General features: G+C 34.7%; 2 protein-coding genes and 1 non-coding gene across 3 annotated transcripts; all 3 read right to left on the reverse strand.

The window, feature by feature from the left end:
• Window positions 1–510: 510 nt before the first annotated feature.
• On the reverse strand, window positions 511–583 carry Trnar-ucg (transfer RNA arginine (anticodon UCG)). Its single transcript has one exon. It is a non-coding gene; the product is annotated as a tRNA-Arg (tRNA).
• A 2,067-nt stretch (window positions 584–2,650) lies between these two features.
• Window positions 2,651–7,928, reverse strand: LOC144434567 (uncharacterized). The gene is made up of 4 exons (XM_078123036.1): window positions 7,642–7,928; window positions 6,544–6,838; window positions 5,400–5,536; window positions 2,651–3,378 (listed from the first exon to the last, which is right to left on the reverse strand). The coding sequence occupies exons 1-4, from the start codon at window positions 7,825–7,827 to the stop codon at window positions 3,040–3,042; spliced, it is 957 nt and encodes a 318-aa protein (XP_077979162.1). The 5' UTR covers window positions 7,828–7,928; the 3' UTR covers window positions 2,651–3,039.
• A 1,301-nt stretch (window positions 7,929–9,229) lies between these two features.
• LOC144434063 (pyridoxine/pyridoxamine 5'-phosphate oxidase-like) lies at window positions 9,230–16,563 on the reverse strand. The gene is made up of 6 exons (XM_078122516.1): window positions 16,258–16,563; window positions 11,901–12,000; window positions 11,451–11,504; window positions 10,811–10,939; window positions 10,410–10,486; window positions 9,230–9,474 (listed from the first exon to the last, which is right to left on the reverse strand). Exons 1-6 carry the CDS (start codon window positions 16,446–16,448, stop codon window positions 9,309–9,311), a joined length of 717 nt encoding a protein of 238 aa, XP_077978642.1. The 5' UTR covers window positions 16,449–16,563; the 3' UTR covers window positions 9,230–9,308.
• Window positions 16,564–16,731: the final 168 nt, after the last annotated feature.

Consider the following 16,731-nt stretch of genomic DNA (forward strand, 5'->3'; position numbering starts at 1 on the left):
ATGACATTATCTTTTATCAATTATATTAAACACTATGGTTACGAAATCAAAAATTAAAAATTAAAAAAAAAAGTACTAAAATATATTGATATGTATATTTACTACTTGTGAGGTAATTTAATTGTTTATATAAAGAAAAGATTTGATCGGTGGAGAAATTAATATCAGAGAGTGTTTGGCCAGTTGATTATATTCCATAGCTATACTGCGATTCACAATAAGTCTTTATGATTTCTGTACTTTATAATGTAAATAGATTTTATTAATGAAAAATATAGATACTACTTATCCAGTTTCGATTTTTCTTTTCAAACTAAATATATTTCTCCACACAAAATAAGCTTATGGGATCTGAGTACTGTAATTTTTGAATTTTTGAGCAAGTTGAAGAACTAACCAAGCCAAAAATATCTTTTTACCAATATACAACTACAACATTTCTTTGTGAACAAATCGCTGTTCAATGAGTATTGTAAGCGACGATGTCAAGGTGATAAAATAAGAAAATAACGACCACGATGGGACTTGAACCCACAATCTTCTGATTCGAAGTCAGACGCCTTATCCATTAGGCTACGCGGCCGTACGTTACACATCATCAGCATCACCATACTCTCATTATAAAAATGTAACTTATGTTGTTGGATACGCAATGAGCAATACTAAATTCCATGTCAAAAGATAGTGACATATTTCTTAACCTAATTGGCGACATACATATATAAGAGACTGATGCTTCCAAAATACCAATGACACATCTCCTGCTCATACTTGGTATTTTGTTTATCTTATGGTATGAATATATTCATTGTCAATATTGACATATTATGTTGCTGAGTGATGGCAAACTACCAAAAGCAAAAAGTTTTTCTTGACATATGAAAAAATTCAGTCAAACTTGGTATCATTAAATATGCAAATTATTGCCAAATCTGTTCACTATCACACTGATGAAGAAATGTTTTAGTATGGCACCTTTTAGCCTATTACATATTTGGGTTCCAATCATTCGTCCATCTGTCCGTCTATGCACTCTCATTTCTCTGACATGCATCATTTCAACAAAATTTGTCACAAAGGTGACATACAAAATATCAAAATTTAAACTTATGTATATTTTGCATAATTTTTACTCTCTTTTGTAATGATTTTTTCTCATTTGTGTGTTGTGAATATGATATAATTTGTTTTGAACTTCCAGCATCAATTCTTTTGAATGTGTATATTTCTAAAGATTTTTAATGTCTCTCATACTCCGAAAGGGGTGGTTGAGTTTATTAAAATAATTATTTATATGTAGGACATATACACTTCACTTAATTATGCAACCATGGCAATATAGAAGGGTCTGAATGTCCTCTTGAAGATGATCACCCTAACCATTCATTTTCAAAAAGGCCTTGCTCCTCAACCACAACAGATAAAAAATTCTGAGACACACTTGTCTTGCCTTTATTGGGTAGAATCAGGCGACACATGTTTCAAACGTCTTTGATGGTACCAAACAATACTTTGGGCAATGCACTAGTCATGTGACAGGAAGTCAAAATACACATTTATTATTCATACCATCACAAAGAATAGGTCAAGAGCTTTTTGGGGGTATGGTGATTTATAGCTTGATTAGACAGCTTTATTTACAAGACATATTCTTTAGGGTCTATAACCCTAATAGAGTTTATAGGAATCTAGTAATGGAAAATGGAAAAATTTAGTTTGTGTTGTGAGAAGAATTGGAAAACAATGGAGAAAATGGTCAACAGATGTCACAGAATGGATGGGGCTGATGTTATGTTAAATGTGCAAGGCTTGCCTATGACATGATGGAGTGGACCCCAGGGTGGAGAATCTGGACAGTAACCTCCTCTTCTGGAGATGTCAAAACTGAACGGAGACACTTGAATCAAATCAACCTGTATCATCATATAATTGAAAGGGAGGGCATGATACAGACTCAAAGAAAATGAATATTTACAATTTTGTGAAACAAAATATATACGTTATACCTTTTTCACTAGGCCTTCTAACTACTTTGCCCATTCAAGACACATGCACCCATCAGAACCTGGATATTTTAAGCCAATCAGGTCATTCTTTGACAACATTGGAACAATTCTTCTCTATGCAGTTGTTGGAACACATTTCAATTGTTTTTGTATCGTGCCTCTTTGTTTGGAATTGTGTCCATCAGGCTGGGTATCAGTACATATGGCTTTTTTAGACTATTCAGTATTCAGCAGTAGATCCTTACATAGCCGTACTTGCTGTCTTTGAAGAAGTTGACACGACTCATTTAATATGAAGATATCTTTTAATGTCTACAGTACATTCATTCATATGAAAGATTTACACATTGAAAAGCTGACTGTGCCTTGTGCTCTTAGACAAATCGTATCTCAGAGTAATATGGAATCCTCATCATACAAATTCTGCAGTCGCTGGGACTATCTCTTATTAAGCTTTCTCTAAAATGTGTTCATAAGAGCCAAACAAGGTATCAACCATATACACAAAACCAATTTCATTATTATCTCCCTCTGATTATCTTAATCAATATTTTATTATCATGAAATATTAAATGTGGTATAAACTGAGTTACTAAAGTTCCAGATGGAATTACCAAAAATAGGTACATAAAACAATAATCCCGTGGTAATATCACATGACATTTTTCCGCATTATCTCCTTGACAACATTCCATGACAGCATTATCTCCCTTTAATACCATGTTGTATCACATGACAGAGTGAAAATGCAAATACCCCTGAGTACCCACACTACAACTCACGTGGCGTGGGGTTTTGTTATTATTACTTATGTAAAGTTTATCACAAACGGCAAATTTCCATAAAAATCATAAAAATCGTACAGCGCGAGATCACACAATTTCATTCGAGCGAACGATTGCATCCTCCCTTGCATATAATTTGCATGCAGGTATGCAATAATGTTTTGAGTATTGCACTGCACTGAAAATACCAATTAGTATGTGTGCACACCAGTACAGGTAATCTCTGACATATGTAATACTATGTAGTATCACATGACAGATTTCAGCATTATCTCCTTTACAATGTCCATATTGAGTTCTTCAATAATATTCACGTTATCTGCTTTACCCAATCTTCCATACCAGTCTACAATGAACTCAGCTCTTGATAATTTCCCACTCAGTTCTACAGTGGCATATTTTGGTGTTGATTTCAATATGGAATCAGGGCACACTGTCAATACCATTGCAAGGCCATCCCAACTTGTATATGGACAGTTTTCACCAGGTTCATATATACTTTCAAAAAACTTTTGGATTTCTTTTGTAATGCCATCTATAAACTTTGCTCTTTCTGTGTCAATATTTGATCGTTCTCTCAACCATGCCTGGAGAAAGGAAGTAAAATATAGAACACATTAAGTTATCATATCATCTCCAAATCATAATTATACAAAATAATATATATATATCTTTCCATAATGTGTAGCCTTTTTACAATATTTGAACAAAATTTCTGAACATTTATATGATTGATAGTTTATAATACGATCACTTCCATTCAAATGTTTATGAGTCTTGTATTGAAACAATATCCTATGATTTTGACAACTGACCTTCAATGTCAAGGTCAATGTGAGCATTTTTGACAGAAAGCTCAACACATTCAATACACATGCATACACATGAATTGAGTCACCAAGAATTGTTCAAGTTGTGGTTTTTAAGAAAATAATGATTTCCATTCAACCAATCAGCTGTGTAACCGTTCTACTAGGTTTTAAGGAAGTAAGCTAAATTTGATACCTGTATTTACAAAACAATACTTAAATTCTACCATATCCAAATTTAAATTTTACATTTTAGCTGTAACTAGAAGTGTTTTTATTTTCAAACTTTTTTGCTCATATTTTCAACATAAATGTATGTATCCATGTTGTACTTGCTGATGCCTGTATGATAGCTTAGTGATCAAACTCTATAAGTATCCCAAAAAATTATAAACCTATTGTGACTCTCACTGCGCATACACACATGAAGCCCATAGATACCAGATTTAAACTGAATGCCTCCCGTAAGGGAATCGCTAATTATGCAAATAACTCATTAAACTAAAAAAAACTATGGTAACAGGCTTTGTTTTTTAGACAAGCGTGCTTTCTTAGGTTAATGTATGTAAGAGTGTATGATACTGCTTAATGCAGTCTTAAGATATAGCCTAATTACCGAAAATCATTAATTATGCAAATTATTCATTTCCACTGTAAGGTACATCAACTAACTTTATAGGACATATACAATTTGTTATGGTTAATGTATGTACTGAATTATATTGAAATTGAAGCATGCAGTCGTAAGATATAGCCTAATTACCAAGAATCATTAATTATGCAAATTATTCATTAACACTGAAAGGTACACCAACAAGCTTTACAGGACATATGCAATTGTTATGGTTAACGTGTGTACTGAATTATATTGGAATTGAAGTATGTTTTCTTAAGATATAGCCTAATTACCGAAAATCATTAATTATGCAAATTATTCATTAACACTGTACAGTGCATCAACAAAATTGATAGGACATATGTGTTTTCTTATGGTTAACGTATGTACTAAATTATGTTGAATTTGAAGTATGTATTCTTAAGATATAGCCTAATTACCAAAAATAATTAATTATGCAAAATATTCATTAACGCTGTAAGATACATCAACGAATTTTATAGGACAAATGTATTTTGTTATGTTTAACGAATATACTAAATTATATTGAAATTGAAGTATGCAGTCTTAAGATATTGCATAATTAGTTGATTTCATTAATATGCAAATTTCTCTAATTAAACATTAACAGATCTGGCTCAAAACCTAATCAGGTCTAGCTATTACCCTAAAGATTATATAGCCCAAATTTCATTACAATTGAGCAAGCCGATTTTAGAAAATGGTTTCACAGACACACAGACAGACAGACAGACAGACAGACAGACAGACAGACAGACAGACAGACAGACACACAGACAGACATTCCCCTTTTAATACCTCCCGTACCATTACGGGAGGTAAAAATGCTAATCAAAAGTATGGTAAAAGTGCAATACTGAAGTTGGACAAACAACCACTGTTATTTCTCTAGGTTTCATGCACATACATTGAAATTTGGGTTTGAAATACTTTGTTGACAAAAAAATGAAATAGTGTGAACTATTTATTCATAGTGTTTTACACACATACATCAAGTCAGTCTATACAGCACCATTGCCAACTATTAGAGGTATTTGACCTAAATAGAAGGATTTTTTCAAAATGTTCGTGTATGTTTTGGCAAGCAAAAATAATGTTTAGAATTTTTAGAAAACTAGAGAAAACTGTTACAGTACAAAACTACGGTGTTTTTTTTTTTTACCTGGTTGAAAGAATGCTTATCACAAATATCATTTGTAATGATCTTAGCTGGACTCGTCAGAGAATTCAACACCATGTTGGCTGCTTCAGGGTCATTGGCAAAATTGAACTCACCACAGACAGTGTAATTAGCCTTGCCTGAAATGAAATGAAGACAATACATATTAAAAGGGAAACAGGCTGAGTGTATGTGTTTTTGGGGAATAATTTTGGATGTTATTATACACACTGAAGCAATTGTAATTGACAAATACAAACCTTGTTAAGATATAACTTATAAATGATCCGATGACATAATTTTTTATACGTATAAAAATATTGAGGAAATGCTTATTATGTAAATAACTGTTCTAAGTGTCAGAAGATAATTGTGAAGTTATAGAAGGTATACCGCTATAAAAATAGACAGTCTAAACAAAAGCACTGGGTGCTTGCCTGTGTGAGGGCGCTAACGTGACTAAATATGGTGACATTAACATTATACAATATGGTTTCATCAAGGTTTTATGTAATTATTTTCACTTGAATGTGTCACTAGCATATTATGAATGTGTTAACATATTTATTATGCTTATATTGTTAATATTAATTATTATTGAATATTTTATATGCACATTTCCTTCAATGCCTAAGCTGCTCAGTATACTTGTTGTTGTTGTCATCGTCGTCGTCGCCGTCGTCGCCGCCGCCGTCGTCGTCGTCGTCGTCGTCGTCGTCGTCGTCATCGTCGTCGTCGTCGTCGTCGCCGTCATCGTTGTTGTTGTTGTTGTTGTACACATTATATTTAGCATGTGTGAAAAGACCAGGAAGTTGATGTTTTGTCTGTTCAATGCATATTTGATGCATTTCATTTTGAAAGACATTTTTGCTGTGTGTAAGCTGATCAGTATAACTGATGTTGTCAAAGGAATCTTTAGTTTGGAGTATTCCTAGAGAGAGGATGATTAAAATATACTTTTGAATAGCAATTCTTTACGATCATCTAAGTTAATTCATAATTGAAGAAACATCTTTAAACAATTATCTTGTGATTGTATCGGCATGAAAATTGTAAATATTACAATTTCTATGATATGGATACAAGTAAGCTTATTTAGAACACAGTGAAGTGATATGTGTCAAGAATTCATCTACTGTTCTCTCACCATACAAATTTCCTCCCATGATGGTCACATCTTTCAATTTCTTTGGAAGGTCAGCATCCATCCTCATCGCCATGGCAACATTGGTCAGCGGTCCAAGACAAACCAATGAGATTTCTCCAGGATGTTGATTGACAAGTCTGACAATGGCATTTACTGCATGTTCAGTTTGCAGAAGTGACATGTCTGGAATGATCAGATCAGGAACATCACCTAAACCATCAACACCATGTGCGTGATCTGGACTCCTATCTACAGTGTTCAGTATGGAAGTTGAACTTCCATTAAAAACTGGTATCTGTATAAATAAACAAAAATACATTTAAAAGACTCATATTATATTGTAAGTGTAGAAATATAAAAAAATTGTTTACAAAACTGAGGTTCAGAATAACGTCATTCTCACAAACCAAAGTTATTATTTCTACCACTACACTTCCCAGTGGGAGGCTCGTTAAGAATGTTGCCGTAAAACAGGCCGCGGTTTCAGACAATGAATAACGTATGTAGCATCAGTTTCCCAAATTTCAAAATCAATTATTCTGACAAAGTAAAAAGTCAGGACTTCTGGCATACAGTCACCTGCACCACCTCAATCTATCCGGTAGTTTTCAAGATATGCCTTTTTACTAAAAATTCAGTTTTAGACATAATTTGCACTGCTTGGGTCATCACATCCTTCATGTACACCACATTTACAGAAACATCCCCACCAAATTTGAGCCCAATCTGCAATGCAGTTTTGGAATTAAAGATTTTGCATGAAAAAAGAGACATTTTATATCTTATTTGCATATGACTGACAGGATCACCATGTCATGAACAAGTCTTCGTCTACACATCTGTATGAACATCCCCATCAAATTTAAGTTCAGACACTGCTTATTCTAGCCATAGAGGGCGCTAATTCTCAAAATATTAAATATAAATAAATGTTTTTGTCTAATTTGATGTCGGAGCTGAAAATGTAGGTTGGTCGGGTAATGTGAAACAGAAAAAAATATAGGGTCACCCTATAGGCCCTACAAGAGACTGGGGGTAAATAAAGGAATCGAACCGTATTCCAACACCTAATCATCATCACCAGCCTGCAGCTGTTACCTGCTCTCTGTTGTACACTTTCAGGAGTCGTAGCACATTCCGACAAACTTGATTCACGCCCGTGTTACCAAATACACAGGTGATGCCCAAAACCTCCACCTTGGGCTGTGACAGGGCCACACCGATAGCTTCTGCATCGTCAGTACCACAGTCGCAGTCAATCAACATTCGCATTGGACTGGTCATATCGATTCGTCGTGAAAGTGAATTAAAATTCCTATCGAACGACAGAGGTGTCTGTCTAGAAACCAATGTGAGGGCCACTCTTTCCAAACGAACTATCCCAAGAAATGTTTTAACAAATGAAAACATGGACGCTCAAGAGTGAAGTGGCCATGAAGAGTAGATAGCGCAGCGCACGAGCTAACTGCATTGGGGTCACCTGCTGTGAACCCTGAACTGTGACCTAAATATACGTTGGATTCCAGTTCATCAACATGTCAATGACTATTTTTCTATTCATCCTCTTCTCTGAAATGTGTTTTGGGTGTGATGAAGTTCTATTCAGATTGTTCGTTGCAGATTGAATGTATCTTTTTCTATTTTTGGTCAAAAAAATGATACGGTTAAATGTTTTCTGAAACAGGTTGTCGCTTTGTTAGTCCTGCTTGCAGACGGTGAACGGGCCTGGGTTACTGACATGGCCCTCTCAATGGACGACTTACTCTGTATGCAAGCAGGACTATCGCTGTGTGTGCTTGTTCCTAGCTAGCGGGAGAACTGTCTATTTAGACATGTTCATGCAAAGTTGATCTGCTTATGTGTTTTTATGGCCGATTTGGGGGTAAAAAGGTATATTTTCAACTTATCCGCTGAAACCGGTCTTAGGGTTTAGATGACTTTGTGTTCATGTCAGGTTGATGTGTGAAAATTTCTAATTTGCTTGGCACATGAAGTTCTTGCTCAAGGTAAAAAATGACATTTTCCAGAGGCAGAGTTATTCACTATTAGCGGAAGAGATAACACATATCAAATATTAGATCATGATTATTATCAGATAATATTACATTGGGAAAAGAATAGGAAGGCTTACAGTTACTACTTGTTGAAATACTAGCTGCCATATTTATCAATTATTTACTGGGTGTTTTTTCTTGAATAAAGTTTTTACAAAAATGTAGAATTTTGCCTTGATTTGATGTACAAAGAATACGCAAACGTACATACACACATACATACATACATACATACATACATACATACATACATACATACACACATACATACATACTTGTATACACACATACATACATACATACATACATACATACATACATACATACATACATACGCACACACATACATACATACATACATACATACATACATACATACATACGCACACACACAAACATCTCCAACTCTGTCTGTCTCCCCCCCTTTTCTCTCTCTCTCTCTCTCTCTCTCTCTCTCTCTCTCTCTCTCTCTCTCTCTCTCTCTCTCTCTCTCTCTCTCCGTATCAAATAAGTTATCCCTTTTTTGTGCCTTGTTATGTTAGGACCAACAAGTTTGTTCTTATGTAGAGTTAAGATATATCGTAGAAATGGAGCTCTTAAATGTTGCGTAAATTTATGTGTAAGGCATATAGTTTTATTTCACAATATTGGAGTAATAAGTTTATTACATGGGTTTAGCTATCAAAGACAAAAAGATGACAAATGTTGTTGCTATGGTGACATTCTCTCATACACCCAACCATCATCTCCAGTGTGTGTCAGTTTTTCATCAATGACTTCTCCATCTGTGGGTTGGCGGAAAACAATTCTGTCATGCAGTCTGTTAGTCTGGCCCTGCCAGAATTCCATCGTTTTAGGTTTAAGAAGAAAGCCTCCCCTGTACAAATGGGACCAAAAAGTAAATAATGAATAAAATCACATTATTTCTACACACAGAAATCATTGCCATTTACATGTAACGATGGTTTGTTTCTTTTTAAAAACACTTATAGATTTAAATACATTCCTACACATTGCTTTGATCCCCTTTCTCATCAACAATTCTGAGGCTTGTTTCCCTTTAATTTGATGACGTCACGGTTGACGCAATTCAAAAATAAGCAGAATTTATATACCATATTCAATTACACTTTACCATATTGAAATGTTAATATTATTTAAGGAAAGTGAAATAAAGCATAATAAAATAGAAAAAACATTTTTCTTTTATTGAAATATGATTATGACGAATCATGCTGTATGCAAATTTTTGAAAAGTTGCTTATAATTTCTTTCTTTCTTTATTTTTTTTGATAATTTCTTGAAATTTTTACAGTTTTTAACAATATAGTTGTTGTTTTTACCATACTGGTTTATTTTGTCGATCGATTTTGTTTATAATACATCCATGTCATATTTTGATTTCAACTTATTACTGTAACTATACAGTATTATGGACCGATGACCTTGAGTTACTAATACACATGTGTAAAGTGATGTACACTGTGTGTATATGTGTGTGTGTACTATGGTTCGATGGTTTTGTAGAGTGTAAGATACGTCGTGTCGCTTCCCCTCACAGGCCTAAATTGTCTGCATTTACATGTATACAGTTTGTAACACAGACAAGAAGTGGTTGTATGCATTCATGTAAAATAGACCTTAGTTTTCGGTGCGTATTGTACAGTGCTGTATGTAAACGAGGCTGAGGTTTACGACGACTGTCTTGAATTACTAATACAGAGACCTATTACACATATAGCTACATATAGATACACATTAATTCAAAATGAACAAAATCCAAAATAGATCTCTATCACCATAGAAACTTACCAATAATCTGGCTTTGGAATAATTGTGTTGGGGTCGGCATACCGTTCTTTCAACTCAGTGTATCTCTGTGTTAGAATCTAGATGGCAAAAATAGAGAATAAAGATTAAATAGGGTTTCAACAATGAAAACAGTACAATGTCGGGGTACGAGACCGGTGTAGAAATTCATAAAATTGGTTAAGTTTCATCAATACTAGAGGTTACCCACGGCAAATAGTATTTGTACTTACATCTCGGGAGCTGCAGCATGGTTGGTCAAGGTTCTCAGCAACAAATAAACCTCTTATATTACGACAATGTCATTGTAAATATGTACTTACATGGCAACTTTCTGTAACAGTACTCTTAGAACTAACACGTACATGCGATAACACTGATTGACAGTCGTTGCAAATACTTACATCGCGACTTTCTACAACAGTGCTCTGATGACTAACACAAGTCCCGATTTGACTGTCACGTGGTCTGGAGTGGAAATATTCTGTTGATACCTCGTCAGACAGCTTCTCAACTGAACCCTCAATTGTAATCTGATGGAAAATTACGCAAAATGACAATGAACATTTCTCCTGATATTTGATTTGAGTGAATAAAATATTTAGACAACATACAGAAACATAAATTGTACACTTCTATCGTGACACTGTCGACTGGAAGGTTACAGGTGTAAAAAAAAGAATTTCACAGAAAACTGAGGGTGAGTCATAAAACAAACTTAGTTCACGTGACGTTTGCCTTGAAACTACTAGTATACTATTTTGGAGGGAAATTCATATATATATTTCTTGCCGGAAAAGAACCTGAAATAGGGATGTAAAGGTTGTAATTATGTATGTGTGTTTGTGCTTGTTTTTTTTCTCACAAATATTGGGTATACTTCTGCTGGGAGAAACTGTAGGTATACTCATGCCAGGTGATGAACGCTGTGTATTACAGGTATACATATTGTGGGAACATCGGCAAACTTTACCGTGATTGGGTACTATATTTTTGCACAAGTAAACTCAGGGGCACGACGATTGTCATTCATAGTCTACCTACCTGTCTGTTTAGTGGTTTCCAATGGAAAACCAGTGATGCCTGTGGATTACTCAACTGAAATAAAACGAAACCAGAAATGGAATTGATAGTGACAAGTAGATTAGTTTCTAATTTTGAAGAGACAGACAGACAGACAGACAGACAGACAGACAGCCGGACGGACGGACGGACGGACGGACGGACGGACGGACAGACAGACAGACAGACAGACAGACAGACAGACAGACAGACAGACAGACAGACAGACAGACAGACAGACAGACAGACAGACAGACAGACAGACAGACACAAACTTTTCAAACGATAGGTAACGAGTCTGCGTTGGCAACGCAGTGAAGTGCTATTCAGTGACATTAAAGGATTTATGTGATGGTTACGTGACGTCAGTACCAAAGTGCAACTATTGATGTCTACAACACCTAACATGTAAGATGTAGACAGACGACATACCAACTCTTGACCTTTCCGACTGTCCTGGTTGGTGTAGAATGCAAAACCATCTTTATCAAAACCTTTGAGTAATACGATCCTTGCTGAAGGTAGCCCATCTCTAATAAGACAAATATCGGTTTAGAAATAAATTATAATGTCATGCACATACATACAACATACATACATACATACATACATACATACATACATACATACATACATACATACATACATACAATATACATACATACATACACACACACATACATACATACATACATACATACATACATACATACACACATTCATACATACATACATACATACATACATACATACATACATACATACATACATACATACATACATACCTACATACATACATACATACATACATACATACACACACATACACACACATACATACATACATACATACATACATACATACATTCATACATACATACTTGTATACATACATACATACATACATACATACATACATACATACTTGTATACATACATACATACATACATACATACATACATACATACATACATACATACATACATACATACATACTTGTATACATACATACATACATACATACATACATACTTGTATACATACATACATACATACATACGCATACATACATACGCATACACACCCAAACCCAATAAGAAGGTGCAATTGATGTCCAGCGTTGTTTACTTTAAAATGATGGACGGAGATATGGAAACGATCTGTGGCAAGACAAGAGGGTACCTTAGGCTACTTAAAACGAAAGTTGCTCCATTGTCGGATTTTATTTGGTTACATTTAGACCCATGGATATACCCAAAAATGAAATGTACGTTACTGTCCCGATGCCAAAGTAACTAGAGAATTGATAAGAAAATTATACTGAAATATTGAAGGAAACCTAAGCGGTTTGTTTAAACAAGGTCACGAATATGCTAACTTGTTTATCATGAAAAGCGATTCCCACATTGTTTCAAATATATGTTTTTATATACAGAAATGTGGTTGTCCCTAGGTCGCGCGAAATGTACGTTACCGAAAATCAACAGCATCTCAGACTGATGACATATAATTTTGTACCTAATATATACAAAATATGACTCTAAATATTCGATACATATCCAAGAATTCGCGGTACATGTTGAGAATGTCATACATTGACAGTTCGCAATGCCAATGCGTTGCAAAGGTATGTAAGTGGCAGAGTAATTTTGTAGGGAAATGTACGTTACTCCCTATATATTTGTTATCGATCAGAAAATGGGTAAGAGGCACAGATAGACATATAGAGGACTTAAGCTTACAGAAGCTGACAAAGTAATAGTATAGTCAAGCACTTGCTGGTCAATTTGGAGTAGAATATCTATGTGAAAAAAATGTACGTTACTGAAATGTACGTTACTGAGTTCACGATTTGAAGGAGAAAAAAACGTAAACAAACTTATTCTAGGGATATCACGTGTTTACTGTCGTCTGTCATTTCCTAGCAAGCCACGCAGAATAGGGCTGTGTTCAATTTATATCGCCATTCAGACGCACATTTTCACAGCTTGTGAGGTATGTTGCAAGTTTTTTTTCATGGCCACAGCAGTAGAAATACTTGCTGACAAAGATGTATATATTTTGGAAGATAATATTCAAGTCTACGTTGTAGTCCATCAGTGTCGGCTCAGCTGTTCGGCATAGTATATAATTTTGCATCTGTAATAGGCGAAATGTACGTTACAAAAGGTAACGTACATTTCAGACAAAATAATGTTACATTCGCAAGTGTATGTAATGTTTATTTTCAAATAAATTTCCACGGATATTTTTTCATAACTGTCTATAACGATTATATTACAAAGTCTTGGTGAAAGAAAATAACTACATTCATTTTTAAATATCATATCATGCGCAATTTATACAACATATATATATTCTGTCAGGATTCATTTCAGTTAAAATCTCGTTACTCCAAATTATCCATGTCACAGTCTCGTTTCTGTAATTTGATTTGCAACTCTTTCTGCATGTCAGTAAAGATTTTATTATACCATTGACTAATAAAAATCATACTGATCCATTTACCTAATTCTTATATCACTGATAACACATTGGTAACGGACATTACAAATAGTGGTAACGCACACTTCACGAAATCATCCACGTCCTTGCTTGGCGTCTAGGTAAAACACAATGAAAGTGTCTTATAACAGTGAACTACAATATCTTCTAGATAACATGGCAAAGTCTCAGGCCAAATATCAACGTGCTTACAGAGATAGAAAGAAGCAAAGGGAGGGAGAGTCTTATTTAGCGAGAGAAAGGGAAAAACGACGGAGAAACAATATTCCCTCCTCAGACCTAAGTCGTGTTCAGCTAGTTAAAAAATTAGCAGAACAGGTTACGATTGACAAAAAATACAGAGAAAAAAAAGTATTTGTTTCACGGATGAACTTAACACACTGAACTTAATATTGAGTGAAACCATAAATGAAATACACCAAACATTCAAATTTTCGTTGGTCAGCTCGGAAAAGGAAGTGGTACATCTTCCCCTGGTAATTCACAACGGTCTGAGATTCAAAAAAAACTAAGAGATTGGATATCACAAATAAATACTAAACCAACTGACACTTTCCAGTAACTCCACAGACAATCGTGTCGCCCAAACTCAAACAATGAGATACATACGAACATGCAGTAACGAAGAAGATTTCCAAAACAAAATTGAATTCTTCATAAACAAACTGACACAAAGAGGATACAACGAATCAGAGTAGTTCGCTCAATAGATGGAGTCTAATATAAGAATAGAGAGACATATCTCCGAAATCGGACACCAACACTAGCGAATCTTCTAGTCTTCAAGACAACACATAATTCCCATATCAAAGCGTCCCAATTATATGAAAGACACAATTAGCAAAACACTGGGACGTGTTAGAATTAAAAAAATGTACTATTGAACAAACTAAACCAAACCAATCATAGCACAGAAAAAGAATAAAAACCGAAAAGATAATCTAGTCACAACTAAATTAAATTCATCTGTCTCAAAAAGCAAGGCAGAAAAAAACCTTGACGATCACAATATGATTGAAATAATGGCATCTCTGTTTGATGAACAATACATCATGAAATGTTCGATACCATAAATAAATTCTGTTGATATGTGAATTGTTTGATATAACATTATGAGGACTTTAGGCGACGTTTAGCATTGTGTTTACATTTCATATATTTATATTACAGCAGTTATGATCAATATAAACAGTACATTCCACAAACAAAGTTTCATGAAACAGACTAAGGATTCTCAAGGAAATGTCCGTTACCGTGTTTATATGTTCAGTGTTCGTTAAAAGACAAAATTAAGTGTCAAAAATGCGATTTTGAGATTATAATATGTAAAAAGGACAGTCGTTACTTTAACATTTTAATCTAAAAAGTTTATTTTTTCTGAAAAAAACAGACCGCTTTGATTTTTCTTTTGAAAATCATCTACGCATGCGCAAAATATACTATATTGGGGTTATCATGGGGAATAATGGGGTTTTCATGGGGTCGTTTTCAGTACATGGTCTTCGTAAACATATGTTATGTAAAGTTATCAACACAAATGTCAAATAAAATGTTTTTCTAATGACGTCTCTAATCTTGGAAAATATCAAAGGTTTTCAGTTCTTACAAATGAAATGTACGTTACATACTCAATGGTGATAAATTTGAACAAACAATTCGTTTTCTAAAGGGGGTTGCACTTTCAACTATGGTACATCGGTTTAGTAGATATTGAGTTACTATGTTAAGTAAAACGACTTGGAATGAAACCACATGTCACTTACACACACCTAATGGCAGACGCTTGATGCACCCGATGCCACAAAATTCCTAATTGAATCATAATATCACATATAACGTTTGACCAGTACTGCTACGAAATACAAATTCAACCACAGCCATCATACGACTTTTCACGTAATATGAGATAAGGTAACATCGTAAAATTACAAGGCTTTCTTGTATAATTCCATGTATATTGTGGTCTTCCTAGACGTAACGTACATTTCAGATAGTTATTTTACACCCTTTACAGTGGTTTACATTGGACTCATTAAAAAAAATCTATAACACTTAACTTGAAATCGCTTTGGGAAAATGTTGTACAGATACAAGGCTTTAAAAATCAGTAAAACTTGTCTTGTTTCCATGAACTTTAATTTTCATAATTTCAAACCCTGAATTGCACCTTCTTATTGGGTTTGGGTGACATACACACATACATATACATATACACAATCGGCTGTAAAAAATTATGCTTCCTGTATATATGTGGCCTACTTGGGACACCACACTTATACGTACCTTGTAGCGGTAGCCAAGGTCATGGCATTTGCTAGCTGTCCTATTTCGGGATCATTGCATGCAAGTTTGAACCATGCTGTAAACTGTACAATCGGATCTTTTGATTCAAGGTGACTTTCAAGGAAAGTTTGGTGTTCAGCCAAGTAGGCCCCCCTCATCCCGGCCGCATCTAGTCTATCTGGGCATGACATTTTGCTGTCCAAGTACCTTCAAGCTGTTGGTGTGGGTGGATATGGAAGACAGTTATGGGATTGACCCTCAAGTATATCGTTGATAATACGTTGGGTTGACAATCTAAATCCTCGCAATAGACGTAATTTATACCTCACACCACCACGTATACAGTATACTGCCAATATCGTTCTACGTGACGAAAACGCAGGTCTACGTCATTGGTTCTGCAGAACTAGAAATATGAGTCCGTAGAGGTCAGTTAACCTGCCACAGGACATTGTCAAAATTCTGTTTCAGGCG

The sequence above is a fragment of the Glandiceps talaboti genome, chromosome 4 (assembly GCF_964340395.1).
Source record: "Glandiceps talaboti chromosome 4, keGlaTala1.1, whole genome shotgun sequence".
Lineage (NCBI taxonomy): Eukaryota > Metazoa > Hemichordata > Enteropneusta > Spengelidae > Glandiceps > Glandiceps talaboti.

What these genes read in the sequence shown, in the direction of transcription:
- LOC144434567 (XM_078123036.1), bottom strand. Translation starts at nt 7,827, where the DNA reads ATGACCAGTCCAATGCGAATGTTGATTGACTGCGACTGTGGTACTGAC. An exon ending in AAGTGTACAACAGAGAGCAG is followed by an intron (nt 6,839 to 7,641) that starts GTAACAGCTGCA and finishes TTATTTATACAG; the next exon opens with ATACCAGTTTTTAATGGAAG. An exon ending in CATGGGAGGAAATTTGTATG is followed by an intron (nt 5,537 to 6,543) that starts GTGAGAGAACAG and finishes ATTTCATTTCAG; the next exon opens with GCAAGGCTAATTACACTGTC.
- LOC144434063 (XM_078122516.1), bottom strand. Translation starts at nt 16,448, where the DNA reads ATGTCATGCCCAGATAGACTAGATGCGGCCGGGATGAGGGGGGCCTAC. An exon ending in ACCTTGGCTACCGCTACAAG is followed by an intron (nt 12,001 to 16,257) that starts GTACGTATAAGT and finishes TTGTCTTATTAG; the next exon opens with AGATGGGCTACCTTCAGCAA. An exon ending in GGAAACCACTAAACAGACAG is followed by an intron (nt 10,940 to 11,450) that starts GTAGGTAGACTA and finishes ATTTTCCATCAG; the next exon opens with ATTACAATTGAGGGTTCAGT.